The 16,140-nt window shown below is 44.4% G+C and overlaps 1 protein-coding gene across 1 annotated transcript in view; it reads right to left on the reverse strand.

Annotated features, from left to right (window-relative positions):
• Positions 1-335: 335 nt before the first annotated feature.
• Positions 336-16,140, reverse strand: part of WTIP (WT1 interacting protein) — an 81,630-nt gene continuing 65,825 nt past the window's right edge. The window contains exons 4-8 of the mRNA XM_062499966.1: positions 8,898-8,960; positions 6,403-6,533; positions 5,336-5,387; positions 3,572-3,640; positions 336-488 (exon numbers count right to left, since the gene is read on the reverse strand). Coding sequence (XP_062355950.1) covers positions 336-488; positions 3,572-3,640; positions 5,336-5,387; positions 6,403-6,533; positions 8,898-8,960 — 468 coding nt within the window. The remainder of the gene's footprint in view (positions 489-3,571; positions 3,641-5,335; positions 5,388-6,402; positions 6,534-8,897; positions 8,961-16,140) is intronic.

Below are 16,140 nucleotides of genomic sequence, written 5' to 3' on the forward strand. Positions count from 1 at the left end.
AAAGTAATTCTACACTCCTTACCTGGGAGAGATCTCCACTGAAGGGAGTGAGTAGGGAGTGCAGAACAGCCCTTTGTACCATTGTTTTTAGAAATGCTGCCATTTACAGTTACAGTTAAGTGGTGAATTATTTATTCAAGTAGACGGTAGTGAAAATGTCTCGATAAAAGAATGCGTATGTACAAGATCAGACAAGGACCCCTCACCTCTGATTCAAAAAATAAATAGCTGGTTTAGATGGTTATTACTGAAACCTCATCTTTAAAGGAACACGAAAGTAATTTTTAGCTTTTTGTCTTCTCTTTCAAACGGCGTATTGATGATGGAAATGTCTTTCAGAGTTCTGTGACATGCATGGGGTAGCTTGGAGGTGGATGTGATGGCAGTTTGATATTAAGGCGCCTGATATGACAGCTGTGGCAGAGCAAGTGGCCCTCTAAGGGGTAACAACGATGGCCTTCCTCATCATTGAGCTGCAAGCCACAGTCCTAGAAGAAAGAGAGACATCCCAAATCAGTGAGTGACTCAGGCAGGACTCTCACAGTGCTGCTGGTCTGTCCTGCATGGCCCCAAGAGTTCCCTCCCCACTTCCAAAGCCAGCGGCCTCCACAGCTTCTGGGAGGTGCACCCTGACCATCTCCCACTGACATTATAGTAGTGTCCAGCCTTTTTTTCACCACTGTTTCCCATTCTGGTCTCTTCTCCATCTAATAAATTGTGATGCAAAGCAAAAGCCTAAAAGCAGGCCAGGGGCCTGACAAATACAACCTGGAAGAGGTCAGACAGGGAAGGAGCTAATTCTGTAGCAAGGCAGTGAGCAAGATGTGGGGGAGCAAAAGTAGAGAATGAGAAGGGAGTGGAAAAGAAGGGTCAGGTGACATATCTTACTTCTGGAGCAGGTCTACACCTTCTCTAATTTGGAATTAAAAGAACTTAAAGACTTCAAGACCAGTGGTCCACCTTTAGTGGAAATGCTGGTACCTCTGGGACTGACACGTAACTACAGAGATAAACAGAAAAGCATCTACCAGTGGAACTGCCTGCTGACTCTTACATACACTGCACTAGAGACCAACCTGGTTTCCAGCTGCCACACTATAATTCTGATGGCATTTGGAAATCACTGAAGTTTGGTGCTCAGATTTAAAGTTTCAAGTATGTTAAATACTTAGAAATTATTACTGTGTTAGTTCTGACTAACAGAATTAACTAGTTAGTTAATTAGTACAATTAGTTCTGAGAAACCAGAGATTCTAAGTATATATCTGTGTGGTTTATCTTAATAGAAAGAAAAAAATCAACAGAACAAACTGGGCATATAGGTGGTTTTAGTACTGAAAACAAATGCAAAGCTTTTCACTGAACACAAAGTATAATTTTTCAGCTTTCACAGCTCAACTTTAAATCCCCAAATTTTACAATACTGAAATAAGACTGAAAATGGGTTTTAAAGTAAGTTTTAAAACTGGAGTTTAGTTTAGAGAAGTCTTAATCCAACTATCTGCGAAGGTAATTTTCTGTGTGTTGCTACATATTATATAATGATTTTATAGCAATTTGTACAAGATTTAAGGTTTTCCCAATTTCAGATGCTCTACATATGTGCCAAGTGTTTGCATCTTTTTCCCCTCTCCAAAACTTAATTCCCTTTCTGCATGGAAAGGCCTTGTCAGTGGATTCCAGCTTCAAAATGGGGCTCCAGTGATCTGCAAAAGAGCTTGAACTCCTTCACAGAAGTCAACTGGTTGCACATGAAAGAGATGACAGAAAAGCTGCAAAGTTTCCAACCTAACCACTGACTGTGTGTGGCCATCAGGTGAGGATGACATCAACAGCAGATGAGAAGTGGCTGCCTAAGTCATGGCAGCCTTTGCTAAAGTCTCCATGTGTGCACCTCAGAATACTGGCACCTATTTTTCCAGCAGCATTTGGGGACAGCAGTGTACAGAGAGCCTGATTTGAGAGCATCAGGCAGTAACCCACCCCTGCTGACACATGGCTAACTCCTGATTCCTGTACATAAATGCACTCTGCCTTTCTGGGCAGATATGGAGGCAGCTTGATTTGCCTCAAATGGGAAGGAGAATGGGGAAATGAATAATGAAACAGAATGGAAAATAAACCCCCAGTGGGACATTCCAGCATAAAGTCAATAGCCTGAGAGCAGGGGAGGGAGCTGTCATCTTAGGTGAAGCCTGCACAAAGCAATAGTTGGGGGAAGGAGGAGGCAAGTTCAGCTCTCCAAAATACTGTGATTTCCTGTGCCATTTTTTTTTGAAAATGTAGTGGAAATGGATGGAGTATCAGGTGTCTGTTGAAAGGAGATAGCTGACTGGATGGGGCCTTCCTTACATTTAGGCACAGAACATTTCAAGATGCCCCGAATTTTGTTATTTTCTCTCTCAGTCAGAAGATTCTTTGTAAAACCTTTGTGCAACAACAGTGCATGAAGGCAGCACTGCTCTACTGTTGCCCCTGCTGCTAACAGGTAAGATCCGTGTAGATATTTGTGTGCCATGTCAGAGTATCAAACCTACAGTAAAAAGGAAGTTTTTGGTTGATCCCAGCTTAGTGAGTTTGTTTCCCTTTTCATGTTCCTGGATGCAGGACTAAGGATGAACTCAGGTCTTCTCTCTTGAAGCAAGAGCACTAATTCCACAACTTCATCTGTGGCAATAAATGTTTAAATGTTCTGCACAATAAGAAACTACTCCCCAAAAAGTGACAGAAAGTCAATGGTATCCCTATCAATTTCCTAGTAAAGAATCAATATTCATTCAGCATGGAAAAACCAGATCCCCTGGAAAGTCCTTCAAGTGTGACTCGTTCCATGCCCAGCCAATGTAAATTCAAGTCTCCTCAGATCAGAGCCCTACGGACTGCACCTAGAGATGAGGAAAAAGAGAACTGGCACACACTCTTTGCTCACTCCTCATCTGGAAGGATTGACAAAATTCAACCCAACATACCAATCCCAGCTTTGAAGTTAACGTATTAGGCAAAAAACCCTCCAAAACTAATCTGGTACTGGTGATGGCAGCACCACTTCCAGCCCAGGCAGCATTCACCCCTTTGTACTCCTCCAGGAGCTCTGGGGCACAGCCCTACCTGCCCAGGTGTGCAAGAGCCAGTGAGTGCAGCCCATGGGGTGAGTCAGGGTCCCCCCAAAGCAGAGCAGGTCCCCAAAGGAGAGCAGGTCCCCCCAAAGCAAAGCAGGTCCCCATAGCAGAGCAGGTCTCCCCAAAGCAGAGCAGGTCCCCAAAGCACAGCAGGTCCCCCCAAAGCACAGCAGGTCCCCCCAAAGCACAGCAGGTCCCCAAAGCACAGCAGGTCCCCCCAAAGCACAGCAGGTCCCCAAAGCACAGCAGGTCCCCCCAAAGCACAGCAGGTCCCCAAAGCAGAGCAGGTCCCCCCAAAGCACAGCAGGTCCCCCCAAAGCACAGCAGGTCCCCCCAAAGCAGAGCAGGTCCCCAAAGCACAGCAGGTCCCCCCAAAGCACAGCAGGTCCCCAAAGCACAGCAGGTCCCCCAGGCAGAGGCCGCCGAGGGGCGGGTGGCCGATCCGGGCTCACCTCGCAGTGGTAGCACTCCACGTGGTAGTCCTTGTCCATGGACACCACCCGGATGGTCTCCTCGGAGCCCTGGGTGGAAGCAGAGAGGAAGTGGCAGCGATGTCTTAGAAGTATTTTTTCAGTCTTCACACTTTGCACAGCTTGTTGCTTTGGAGAACTGCTTCCCTGGGGGATCCCCTCTTCCCCCTTGCAGCAGAGCTCGGTGACCACTGAAGGTCTTTACCCTGGCACATGGCACTGCACCACTCCTTAGCTGTGCAGCAGCAGTGTGGGTGTCTGGCACATCTAAGCTGCAGAGGTCGTTTGGGAAGTGTAGACAAAACCTCATCCTCAAGGAACAAATCAGTCTTGAGATCAAGTAATCTTCCAAGGGCACCCATGATCTGAACAAATTGCCAGTCAAAAACCTGCTCATTGGGTAACTTTTCCTTGTATACATCCTGCTCTGTTTTCCAGGACTTGCATTCCTCTCAAGCCATCTGTCACACAGTTCTTTTGTACGAGCACATGAGGCTGTGTGTCCCCCTAGGGACTGACATACCAGTCTGGCAGGTAATTACACACACAGGCCAAACCTCAGCGTGAGGCTGGGTGTAGCAGAGTTGTGCAATTCCTGGCTGAGCCCCAGGCCCTCCAGAGCAGCCAATGCCCTTCTAGAAACCTCACAGGTTCTTTTCCTGATCCACTCTGAAGACAAAGCTCATTAAATTGGTTGCCTTGCACTGTTTCCAGTCCCAGAGCACCAGATATGATGTGGACTATGTCTGAGAGAAGCCGTGGGCAAGTTAGCACCTGCACTGCTAGACTTGAACTAAGCTAAAAAATCTGCCTGGGAAAGAACATGGAGTGAGTCCTGCTAGCCGTCAGGTGAGTCAGCACTGTGACTGCCTTTTATTTCTTTTTCTTTCTTTCTTGAAAAGAAAAAAATATTTTTTTTAGGACCCAAATTCAGTGACATTTACATGAAGGTTTTCTCCTCATAACCCATCAGGACAAACAGTTCTGGTCCAGCCTTTATAGGGTTTTTTGGTTTTATAAGACTTGGCCAATTAACAGAATTACTAATGACAAATGAGAGTCATGTGCAGAGTGATGGAGGTAGGCATGTGAGAGGCTCTAGCATCAGGCTTCACTGGGGCACAGCATCTTACAGGAGGAAAGCTCTGGCTCTGTAAACATGACCTTGTTTATAAATGAGTGGTCGGTGACCTCAGCAAAGGCAACTCAGAAGGTCCTGCACCCACCAGAGCATGAGGGAGCCCCACTCTGGGCTACTTGTGCCAATAACACTGTCAGCACAGGCTGAGCTTGCAAGCAGGTTTCCCCTCGTTCCATTTTTGTTGTTGCCTTTTCAACCCCTTTAAGAACTTCCATTCCATTGCCACTTAAGGACAACAGACTGTGTGTCCTTCTCACAGGGTCAGGGTAACCATCAGATGCATTTTCAAGGACTTTACTCCCTGAGTTGTTCCTGGAGTCCCAGTCAGTGTTTTCAATTAAATGAGGTTTCTAACAGATTAATGAAGACCTGGAAAGCACTCTAGACCTGGAAAGCACCCATACACCCTATGCTGTAGAAGTAGTGTGACAATTATAACCTCTGGGAATGTTTGGGAGTGACTTCACTGCTGAACTGTGTTTACTTTAGTATCTAACATAGTACAGATACTGGGAGAGGAAGGAAAAGCCTTTAATGTGTTTTTTAGAAAATGCTCATGTGCCAAGAGCTGTTTTCCCTAAGAGTCAGTGCATGTTAACACCTACCTGTGCTGGGAGGATCGGCTGGTTACAGGAAGCACATTTTGGTGCAAAAACCCTAGGATGCAAGAAGAAAATGTTCCAATCACATTGAAAGCATCTTCAAAAAGTAGAACCAAGAGAGCCATTCGAATCATGCCTTGTTTTTAATAAAATGGAGATTTGAAAAATCTCTAATAGTTTGATGATATTCAATGAAAAGGAGATTTGGGAAAGGCTGTTCTACCCCAGCATTATTGTTTAGGTCTATCCTGATCTTGAGGCATAGTGAATCCATCCCTCTTCCTGTATATGCCATTTTTCTTTCCTTCCTTTATTTATAAAACCATTCAAATTCCAGAGCCTTGATGCTTGATTACAAAGCAGCTCCTGACTTAGGGAATGCCACTCTCTGACCTCAGAAAGACATAACCATGCTAAACAGGAGAGGGGCTGACTGTGGCCAGAACCTACCAGCTAAATACACAAATGGGCTTATAGTCCACAGCTGCATTTTGTGACAGTCCCTGGGCCAATGCTCACTGTGTCCTTGTAAAACAGAGAGATTGGTGCCAGAAGGGTTGAATTCAGGGTGATTTACTCCTGCTACATAACTGAGTTATTGGTTAACTGGAGCTAAGAGCAGGATCCCTATTGCCTTTGAGAGGAATCAGGAAGGAGTCCAAAAGGAATCTCTTAAACTCTGCCTTTTGGCAGGTAAGGCTCAAATTGTTTTAACACTAACTTAATTACATGTCTTCTGTTTCAGTTAACAAAACTGCCAGAACCTCCACTCTTGAAACAGCCAGCAGAACCTACCAAGACTTGCAGAAGTGGCCTGGTAAAATTAGTGTTGGTAGTCCTGAAAGAAGTAGAGGAACAGCCCCCAAGAAATGCATCCTCTGACACAATTTGATTTTCAGCCTCACTCGGCCACTGTAAGCCAGACTACTTAACAAACCTTAAAATACTTTACAAATGAGGGACATCTGAGCAAATAGGAGTGACCTTTTTATCTATCACAAGGCTTATAACTGCGTCAGGGATTTAAGTACTGTAATTTTTCTGAGCATGCAGTGGATTTGTGTACTCACGTATGGTAGTCTTTCACACAGTAAATATTGTTTTCCACATCTACAGTGAAGGGGACTCCATCCAAACACTCGTTACACACCACGCAGCGGAAGCAGCCAGGATGGTAGGACTTTCCAAGAGCCTGCAAGATCTTATGAGGCAAACAACAAAGTAAGTGGATGCATGATTACATGAGATATTCTCTCCCCATAAACTTCTGTGTCTTTCTCATTCTTAATAATGACAGTGAGAAAAGCACTTCAGGATGAAATTACCACTCTGCAGATCTGTCAGCAAGGGGCCTTTTAAAACAATCAACTTGCTTATTTTAGTGGGTTTCAATATGCTCCCTGTGAAGAGCAAGAACTGAAAAGCAGGCTAAGCCATCAGCTTCAGCTCTGCAGGGCCAGTACTGCCAATGAAAATTAAAAATGGTTTCACCACTTCTGGTGAAATCTCAAATACAAGATACTGGGATACGGAGTTACTTTACAAAACTCAACAGGCTGTGACAGACTGAATCTGAACTAGTCATTAATCAAAAAGTTAAATAACAAAACAAGCAAATAAAGAGGTGCCTCTTTATTAACTAAGGATCTCCCAGAGTTACTGACTGGTTATCACTCAGTCATAGGGGCTCATTGGTTTTTGATAAAATTCCATCACTATCCATGTGTTTGGATACTGATCCATGCACCTGCCCAGGCCTTTCCCATGGTGACCTTCCCCTACTGCATTTTAAAGGTTTCAAGGAAAGGTCTGATGCAGCCTTGGCTGCACTGCTACAGAACAGATCCCCCACTCCTGACATTCTTGTATGTAACACTCAGTGTGGTACTGGAACAACCAAGAGGATGCTGCAAGCCCATGAACAAGCCCCTGGGAAGAGGGAGACACAGTTATCACTTTCAGGCAGCTCTCAACAGGTTATAAGACCAATTCCATACGTTTTGGGTGTAAGAAGTATCTTTTGAAGGTAATTTCAAAATTTCAGCTGTGAGCACAGTGCTCAGTTTGGAGCTGCTGGGAAGCTTGAGATGAAAATCTACACAGACCAAGCTCCCATGGCCCTATGGGTGATTCTATTAATAAAGATCAAACCAAGAGGAAACAAGTACAGGGGGAAAAAAAATAATGTAACCTTTTTTTCCCTCTCTGATGAACCCCTGTAGTTCAGTGAGTGGTGTCAGACTCTGTTTGACTGGTGAGGCCATCCCAAGTCAGAGCCAAGTGAGCCTGGCTGGGGTTGGGGCTGCTGCAGGAGCGTGTTGTGGTGCCAGCCTGGCACAGCCGTGCAGCCACAGGCGCTGAGCACAGGGCAGTCCTCACCCAGCCCTGCACAGCCCCAGCTCTGCCCCAGGCCAGCACACGGCAGGGCTGGGCTGCACTCCCACGCAGGAACCCCTGGAATTAGCCAAATAGCAGTGTTTGATGAATGCTGAATTCCTGGAGCTCCCAGAGCTGTTTCCTTTTGTCAGAGCACACTTGCTGATGGGAGAGAGGCAGACAAGCACCTGCCAAGCTTCCAGCTACTGAGCTCCACCAGTGAGACATTATGGACTCTTGCCTGGGATTCTGCAATTAAGGGCCAGCTCAAAGCATGCAAGTCAGGATACCCCTCCCCCTCCCAGCATGACACAACTCTAGAAATTTGCTGTTGGGCTAAAACGAACAATATCCTTGTCCAACCAGTGGTGCCAGGATATGAGCCAGAATCCTCATTAGTGAAATCTCTGCTCCAGCTCCGACTGAACCTCCGTGTGTGGAACACAACAGCTACTTCGTTTAGGCACACGGAGGGTCATGCACACTTGAAAGCAAGAGGAAGATAGATACTCTACAGAATCTGCCCTTCTTCGTTGTGCAAACCACTTCATTTTGTTTGGGAATTTCTGCTTAGGAAGAGCACACAAAACTCTTCCTACTTTCACTCACTGAAATGATGCCAGTAGCATCTGGCCAACCCAAAGCCCTTTGATTCCTTTTATTACAAAAGTAATTTTGACTACTAGCTCCCTACAAATCCCAGTGGCAATAATGCATTTTAAATGATGTGGAGGGGGTGCAACATGCAACAGAGGGTAAACAAAGCAAGTCACAGAGCAGGTGACAAATCTCAGGGCTATCAATAATGTCCCTCTCTTCTCTATCCCAATTTCTACCCACTACTCTGAGCTCTTGTTATCTACTGTCTTACAGAGGACACCCACCATGTTCCTTTACCACATTCTCACACAAAGTTATGCTGTACTTTCCCCCTTTAGTATTAAAATTCTATTTTATTTTAACTCACAAATGGCAGAATAACAGCCTTCCATATTCTTAGGTAGCAAAGAAGCCCAACTTTCTGTACTTAACAGTAGTAATAGAGCATGAAGGTATTTTTATTTACTACCTCAGTTTCAAAAACTATATTGACAGCAGTGAAGACACAATACCAGCCTGGGTAGGGAAAAGCAGATGTCTCACAGTGCACTTCCCAAGTTACCTGTCATTAGGAGTTTAGGTCTCTTACCATTTCCATTATGAGGTGTCCACAAACAAAGCACTTGTCTGCTGTTTGCTGAAAACCTGAATACTGTTAAAATGACAGAAAAGAAAGGATCATTAGTAGCCACTCCTCTAGCCACAGAAATACCTTTTAGGTGAATGCTGTGCTATTTTCCAGCCTGTGCTGTGTATGACACAGGTTTGAGAGACAGTGATTCAGAAGCTTTCACTCAGCTCTTGCAGCATGTTCAGATACCACTTTGGCCTTCTGATCCACTGCAATATTTCCACTGAGATTCCCAATGTAATAGTATTATTGTAAGTTTGATTTTTTTATTTTTAAAGTCTATATGGAAAGTTGTTTTGTTTTTTTTTAATGTGCAGAAATTAGCTTGAATTTACTGGTGGTTTTGGTGGTTGTTTTAAATACCATAGGACTCACCTCCCAAATCCTGCTCAAATTAGTGACCTCAGACTTTGGGCCCACATTTCACTCAGTGCTATTTGCAAGCTAGAAAAATGAAGACAGGCCCAAGAAGGATTTAGCTGCCTTGTGGATACCAAGCCTTCCAGTCAGGGAAGAATCCAGCAGTGCTCTCACAGGAGCTTGGGCTCACTGCACAATATGGGCAGCAGTAAGGTACCTCAGAAAGATGGACAGTGCCAAGGGCATGGCTGTGGGGAGATGCTTTGCATGCTTGGGACCATAGCTCTATGATCCCTGCCTGAGTGGTCCTGTCCTTAGCTTTGTGCTCCCGTCCCCATAGCAGATCCTGTTTCACATGCCAAGGTCTGCTTTTAGCCCTCTGTTTTGAGATACAGAAAAACCATTCAGGTTATCAGACTGACCTACCAAGCCACAGCCTACAAACAAGAGACATCTTCCTGAAGAACTCCAACCATGTACATTTGAAACTGCTGTTTGCAGGGGCTGAACTTTGCCCTCACCCTTTGCAGCTCCATCTCAGCTGAGAGCTGTGCGTGCACTGTCCTGCCAGGGGGGAAGGGGTGCCCACCTACCTCGGGGTGTTGCAAAGAAATGCTCCTCTAGCAGAGCACATTTTGTGCTTTAGTTGCACAACATAAAAGACGAGGAAGAGGAGGATGAATGTAAAGCAGACTCTTCTCCCAGAACACAGGTTAATTGGCTCAGGCACCTAATGCATCCTCTGAGCTCCAACAGAACCTGTATCTTGCTCCATTCCCCCCTGGTTTAGTGGGGATTAACTGTCCCCTCATGTCAGAAGCCTGTGGTTCCCTGCCTGGAGCTGCCATATGTTTTCCTTTTTATTGGAGTGAGGGGATTACATGTTATGTTGGATCAATAGGTTGGAGACAAAATTATTGTTGCTATGCAACAAAGTGATTATGAAGGAAAAGGTCTCATAGACACTTTGATGGGCTCAAAAGTCAGTAAATGATATAGCAGATGTTACAGCCCAAAAATTACTGTGCCCTAAGAAACACAGCTCATGCAGTCTCAAGAAACATTGAAACTTTCCTAGAAGAGATCAGAGTGTCGAGGAGCAAATACAGAGGCAGGCAGTCCTGGCTGGCTATTTCTGCAAGATACTACTTTCATTGGTTTATCGTTCTTCTTACTGACGCAGAAAAAAGGTCTCACTGCTTGGCAAGTTTCTTGGCTGCCCTGTGGCTGAGTAACCCTCTGGCTAGACTGCTTCCCAGGGCTGGGAACTCCAGGCTGACTGGAAACAGGTGGGCAGGTCCTAGTGACACAGACAGCAGATGATTAACAACAGCACAAACCCAGCTAATTCTAAAATCCTGCTGGAATGAATTTACCAGTACCATCTGGCTGTCATTTGATAAGGAATGCAAAGGAGCAGTCACCCAGCTATTGATTAAGAAGGGACCTTATTCCCCAGGAAGACAATGGCATAGTGGTCAGATTAATGGCATTTATTGCTAACTAGATTTTCATAAATTACACTGTTTATCAGAAAGAAAGGCTTTGCTGACACAAAATCGCTCTCTATATAAATTAAAACCATGATTTGTTTTTAACAAGAGAATTGTTATTAGTCAAACACATCCAGAACTGGATTACCCCATTAAGAAGACATTGCAAAATGGCAGTAAGTCTAACAGCAGTGACAAAATATTCCACGGGCTCAGGGAGCTGTCCTTTACCACTGCACTCTTCTCTCTCCTGGTCACAGGGTCTGAACAGACAGACTGAAGACCTGGTTCAGTGAGATCAGGGTTTTGGGTCCAGGTCTGCTTGTGTTTTAAATCTATTTGAACTGGAAAAGAATAACAGCCTTGCTATAGCAGCAGCACTTGTTTCCTACAGGATGGCAATACTGTGGACACTGCTGCTAAAAGCAGTAAATTACTTCTCAACATTTCTGGAGCTTACTGTAAACTGCTTCTTTGCAGTTTGATCCTGATTTGGAGTGTTCAAACAGGGCTACTGTACTAAGCTTTGAATTTCAGAGGCAGAATTTAGAAGTCTTAAAACACTAATTAAAATTGTCAATGTCTGTCTTTGAAGCAGCTGATTATTAACAACCTTCCCAGACCTTGTGTGTGCAGCAGAAGAGGTGTTGTGACTTGCTCCAGACTGCAGCCAAGGCAGAACAGCCTCTTTATTGTCTCCCAGCACACCAAGAGCCTCCCACGGTGGGCTCCCAGCATGGCTGGGAGGGAGAAGCACTGGTCCCCCAGAGCTTGTGAGCAGGTAACAGAGAGGAGAGGGTTTTGTTACACAGGCTTGGAGCTTCTCTTACTACTGACAGAGCAGGAGGAGTAAAAAGAGCTTTTGAACACACCAGCCCCCATTCCCAATCTGGAGATGTGTAAAACAGGCTGAGGTGGAGCAGTGAAGTGACACAGGCTGGTAGGCAAGACCCTCATGGAGAAGCCAAATCTCAGCTCTGGTTCCTGTTCCCTGGTATTCACGGGCACAATTTCATTCAGGACCTAAGCAGCGTGGGGATCAATTCTAGCCTTATTCTAGAAGGGTTCCCTCTGTGCCAGGTTCTTTAAAAAAGGATTTTGTTGGCAGAGCAGTAAAGTGATGTAAATACAGACCAATCTCAGTCTGGAAACAGTCAGAAGTCTATGGACACTCTGTATACACAACAAATGGGAAGAGTAATTTTTGAACTCTTCCTAATATTCATTACAGATCTTCTTTAAGCATATATAAAAACACTGAGAGAAGTTGTAATTGAAAGACCAGCTCTGAAATTCAAAGCTGAAAATGAAGTGTTGCCCTTTACTCTCCCTTCTGTGACTCAGGAGTACAATGCTGAATATACCAGGATGCTAAGAAAACAAAGTGCAAGTTGAAGAGCTGGCGTATTATTTTTCCTGTATTATTTTTCTTAGTCTGGTCTCAACTGTTTTCTCCCTTATTTACCTTGTCATTGTCTTTGCTACCAGGATAATAAAATCTCATTTTATATGCACAAATCAAGACTTTGTAATTCAGCTCCTCAATGATACTTACATAAAAAAAGACTCTGGGAAACAAAATAAACCTTGAGAAATATGTTAATTATGTTAGCATAGAAGAGTAAAAATAAAGTAGAAGACTTGGCTGACTGAACTTTTCTTTTGTTTGCTGTCCAATATACTTTGATTATCAAACAGGAGGGAAAAAAAATCTCTAATGATCCTGTCCAAGAGTCTTTGTTCAATGTAAGAGGAAAATAAGACCTCTTCTGTCCTGAATATTTAGGCCTGTTAGTATCCTCCTGTGATAATCTTGGTATTTATAACTCTTCTCTCTAATATGCAATATATCTAAAAGAAATTAACAATGAATTTTGAGCATATAATGAACAATTATGCATGGAGGATAATCCCACCAAGTACTATGAGATACAATTTCTCCTGCCCGTTCTCAGTCCTGCAGCAAATCTTGGTTGGGTCTTTTAAAGTTTGATGTTCCCATCATGGTTTTCAAAAGAAAAACATTCAGAAAATGGTGTGCCTGAAAAAGGCTTCGGGACCCAAACTTCCTACCTTAGGTAATGTCAGCCCTCTGAACAGACACGTCCCTGCTCCTCCTCACATGCCTGGCCGTGCCCAAGGAGGGGCTGCTGCTCTTCCCTGCTGTGATGCACTCAGCTAAACAAAACCTTCCTCCTGGAAACAGATCCTGGAATCTCATTCGGGCCCATTTGCTTCTTTGACGAGGATGTTCAAGACCTGCCGAAGGCTTGTGCAAGCAGAGCGAGTGGGTTACGTTTCATTGGGTGTAGCAGCTGCTGCCCCGGTAATGCTAAGGAGCTGTAAAATCTCCAGTTCTCTGCTGCAGCGCTGCCAAGCCACCGAGTGGGGCTGCTCAGCCTGGCCTTGAGAATCCTCCTCTTCTACGCTTTAGGAGCTTTTGAGCGGGATGATAAGGAGTTTTTGCCAAAATGCTTCAGGCATTTAATTCTGAAAACTAATTTCTGAATTGGGTGCTATGCTAATAATGTATTCCAACCCCAGGCTGCCTGTAATCCCTCACAGACTCTCTGCTCCTTGGTTTCCCATTAGCAGAGCATCTGTCTTCTCACTGCTGTATTGTTTGCTCTCTGCATGGGACCCTTGCTACATGGGACACAACAATGTAAGAAATTCATGGGATTGTATTAAGAGAGGGAGCAAATATCAAATTTGGTTTCACGCAGATGAGGTTTTGCTGTTGTTTTTTACACACATATTTAAATGCAGCGATTAAAATGAACTGGACCAAATGGGGTCTTCTCAGGCTCAAAGATAAAGGAGCCTCGTGGCAGGTGACAGATTAACTAAAGGAAAATAGTCCAGAGCTTAGCTCTTCATCCTGCTGAAACCCTTTCATATATCCTGTTGCTTCGCTCTGTCTTGCTGTCTGTGAGGAAACACTACACAGCAGTTTGCCTTCTTGCTTCTCTCTTTCCACTTTTTTATGTTTGAAGGACAAGGACAGGGCAAGGGGGGACTCCACACTCTGCAGAGGTAGCAGGTGGTCTGGCCATGCACAAAACTCTGCCAGGGATTCAGGTGATCCTGAACTCTGCCTCTCCAGTCAGGCATTTTATAGCCCCTGAGAAGAGACCAGCCATTTACATCCTACAGTACCTACAGAAACCCTGGGTGAGCACTCACCAAGGCTACTTGCTGTGTGATTAATTAGGAGCCACTACTGATTTTCTTACCTACGTCTTCCTTAAACAAACTTCTGTGGGAGCTTCACAGTGACAATGATGAAGAAAAAAGACTGAATCAACAGCTTTAACACTACATCATATTACAGAGCCCAACATTTACTGACTTGATTCCCCCTATAAAGCACTTCACACTGCACAGGGCTATACTCTGCTGCAGGTTGTTTACTGCCACTGCTACCATCTACTGTATACAATGAAAGGACTGTTTACACAAGAACCTATCTTCCTGGAAAAAAAATTATCTGGATTTTATTCAAAACAGTTGTTGAGAGATTTCGATTCAGAACATAAGAGCAGCTAATACCAACGTTTACTACCAAAGTGGAAACATGCCATTTTCTCACATGGGTCCCTCCCATAGAAAAAAATTAATGCTGTCTGCTTACAAGTGTTTGGCCGGAGTTAAGACATAATTAGAAAGAGCTCTAGCTCTTTTAAGTGTGCTTCAGTTATTGCAATTTACTTTGCAGTGTAATATTAAGAAAAATGGATAGTCTGACTATTTGGATCACCATCTCAAGAGGAAATAGGGGAGTGATTATCTGGCACCAAACCAACTGGACTTCCTAACAGGCACTTCCAACATTCCACCAGCGAATGTAACACACAGGATAGTTACACAAGGTATTCAGTAGTGATACATCTCAGAAAAAACCTGTCCTTGCCTTTCCTTGTCTCCTCTGACATGTCTCAGAGAGAGATTCCTGAGACTCATTTAACAATCTGCAACCCAGTTCAGGAAATGCTGAGCACCCTCTTAGTGAACACAGACCTTACTGACACACAGAAATTTCATTGCATTATGTTTTATCTGCATTATCACCCGGGCCTGGGTACGGCCTGTGTATTGCTCTTTTATAAACCTGAGATGTCCCAGGACTCCAGCTGGTTTCCTCCTGTAGCCCCAGTGTTGCCCAGTGGTGTGTCCTGCACAAGGTGCTCACAGCCTTCACCCTCAGCTTCTCATTGTTTATGGGCCCCAGCTTTAAAACTTTGTCCTCTGGGCTGAATCTCTGGGAGAAAACCCAGATGCCCCTGTGAAGACAAGGGACTTCTGCCACCAGCTTCAATGGACTTGTAACTTCTAGATCCAGGATACAGAACTCTGGAATTGGGATGCAGTAAGAGGCAAACCCAAACTGATTCACATCCAAGTCCTAAGTGCAGAGGCAGGCCAATATTTGACCAATATCCCTAGATAGTATGAAATTTGAGTTTTAAGCCCATGTGTAGGTTTGACCCAATGCTTCAATTTAGAATACCCCAATTAATCACCATTACTGTCAAATTAATTTATAGAATAAACCCAGGACCACTGGCACACTAGAAACTTAGGGAAAACAACGGAAGGAAAGTATTCAAATTTTTTTGGCAGGGAGGGGCTGAGCAAGACATGCACAAGCAGTGACATGACTGCACTCCCCTGTGCCCTGATTGGGAACATGCTATAAACTGTTTGCCTTTGTTTTCAGTGACAGCATCTGGGAGCACAGCAACCCTTGGCACTCATGATGCCTCTGGAACCTTCTGTCCCAACCTAGAGCAACCAGCACCTTGAAAACACTCACGGACTTCCTTATGCTTCTGTACACCAGGAATATTGCAGCAAATCCCTTTCTAAGCTTTGATTCCATCATTCTTTAAACATATCAATAAACTCCCATGTCTGTCTGTTCTCTGACTGAAGTATGGCTTCTAACAGCAAGTCTCCTAAATACAACATCCTCCCAGTTATCTACAACTCCATGTGCTCTGTGATTCCCATTAGATAGGAAATGGACACAAGCTGCAACTTCAATCATTCACCTTTTCAACTGAGTCAATTTTTTTCCAAGAGTCTCACTTAGCAGAAACGGGCTCTCTGACTAATGCACCAGTCCCAGGGCTCCCTCCCAAGGGGGACTTCCAAACATTTATAGTCACTGAGATGGAAAATCAAACCTCTGACTCCAGCTGACACCAGCTTCCATTACACTAAATAAAAACTATCTTCCGAGGGCCCCAGCAAGTGGGACAGGCCATTTCCCACACTGCCAGGCTTGGAAAACAGCATGTGCACAAACTGAGAAGAAAAGGCTCATTAGTATTAATATTTACATT

Source organism: Cinclus cinclus, chromosome 11 (genome assembly GCF_963662255.1).
Source record: "Cinclus cinclus chromosome 11, bCinCin1.1, whole genome shotgun sequence".
Classification (NCBI taxonomy): Eukaryota; Metazoa; Chordata; class Aves; order Passeriformes; family Cinclidae; genus Cinclus; species Cinclus cinclus.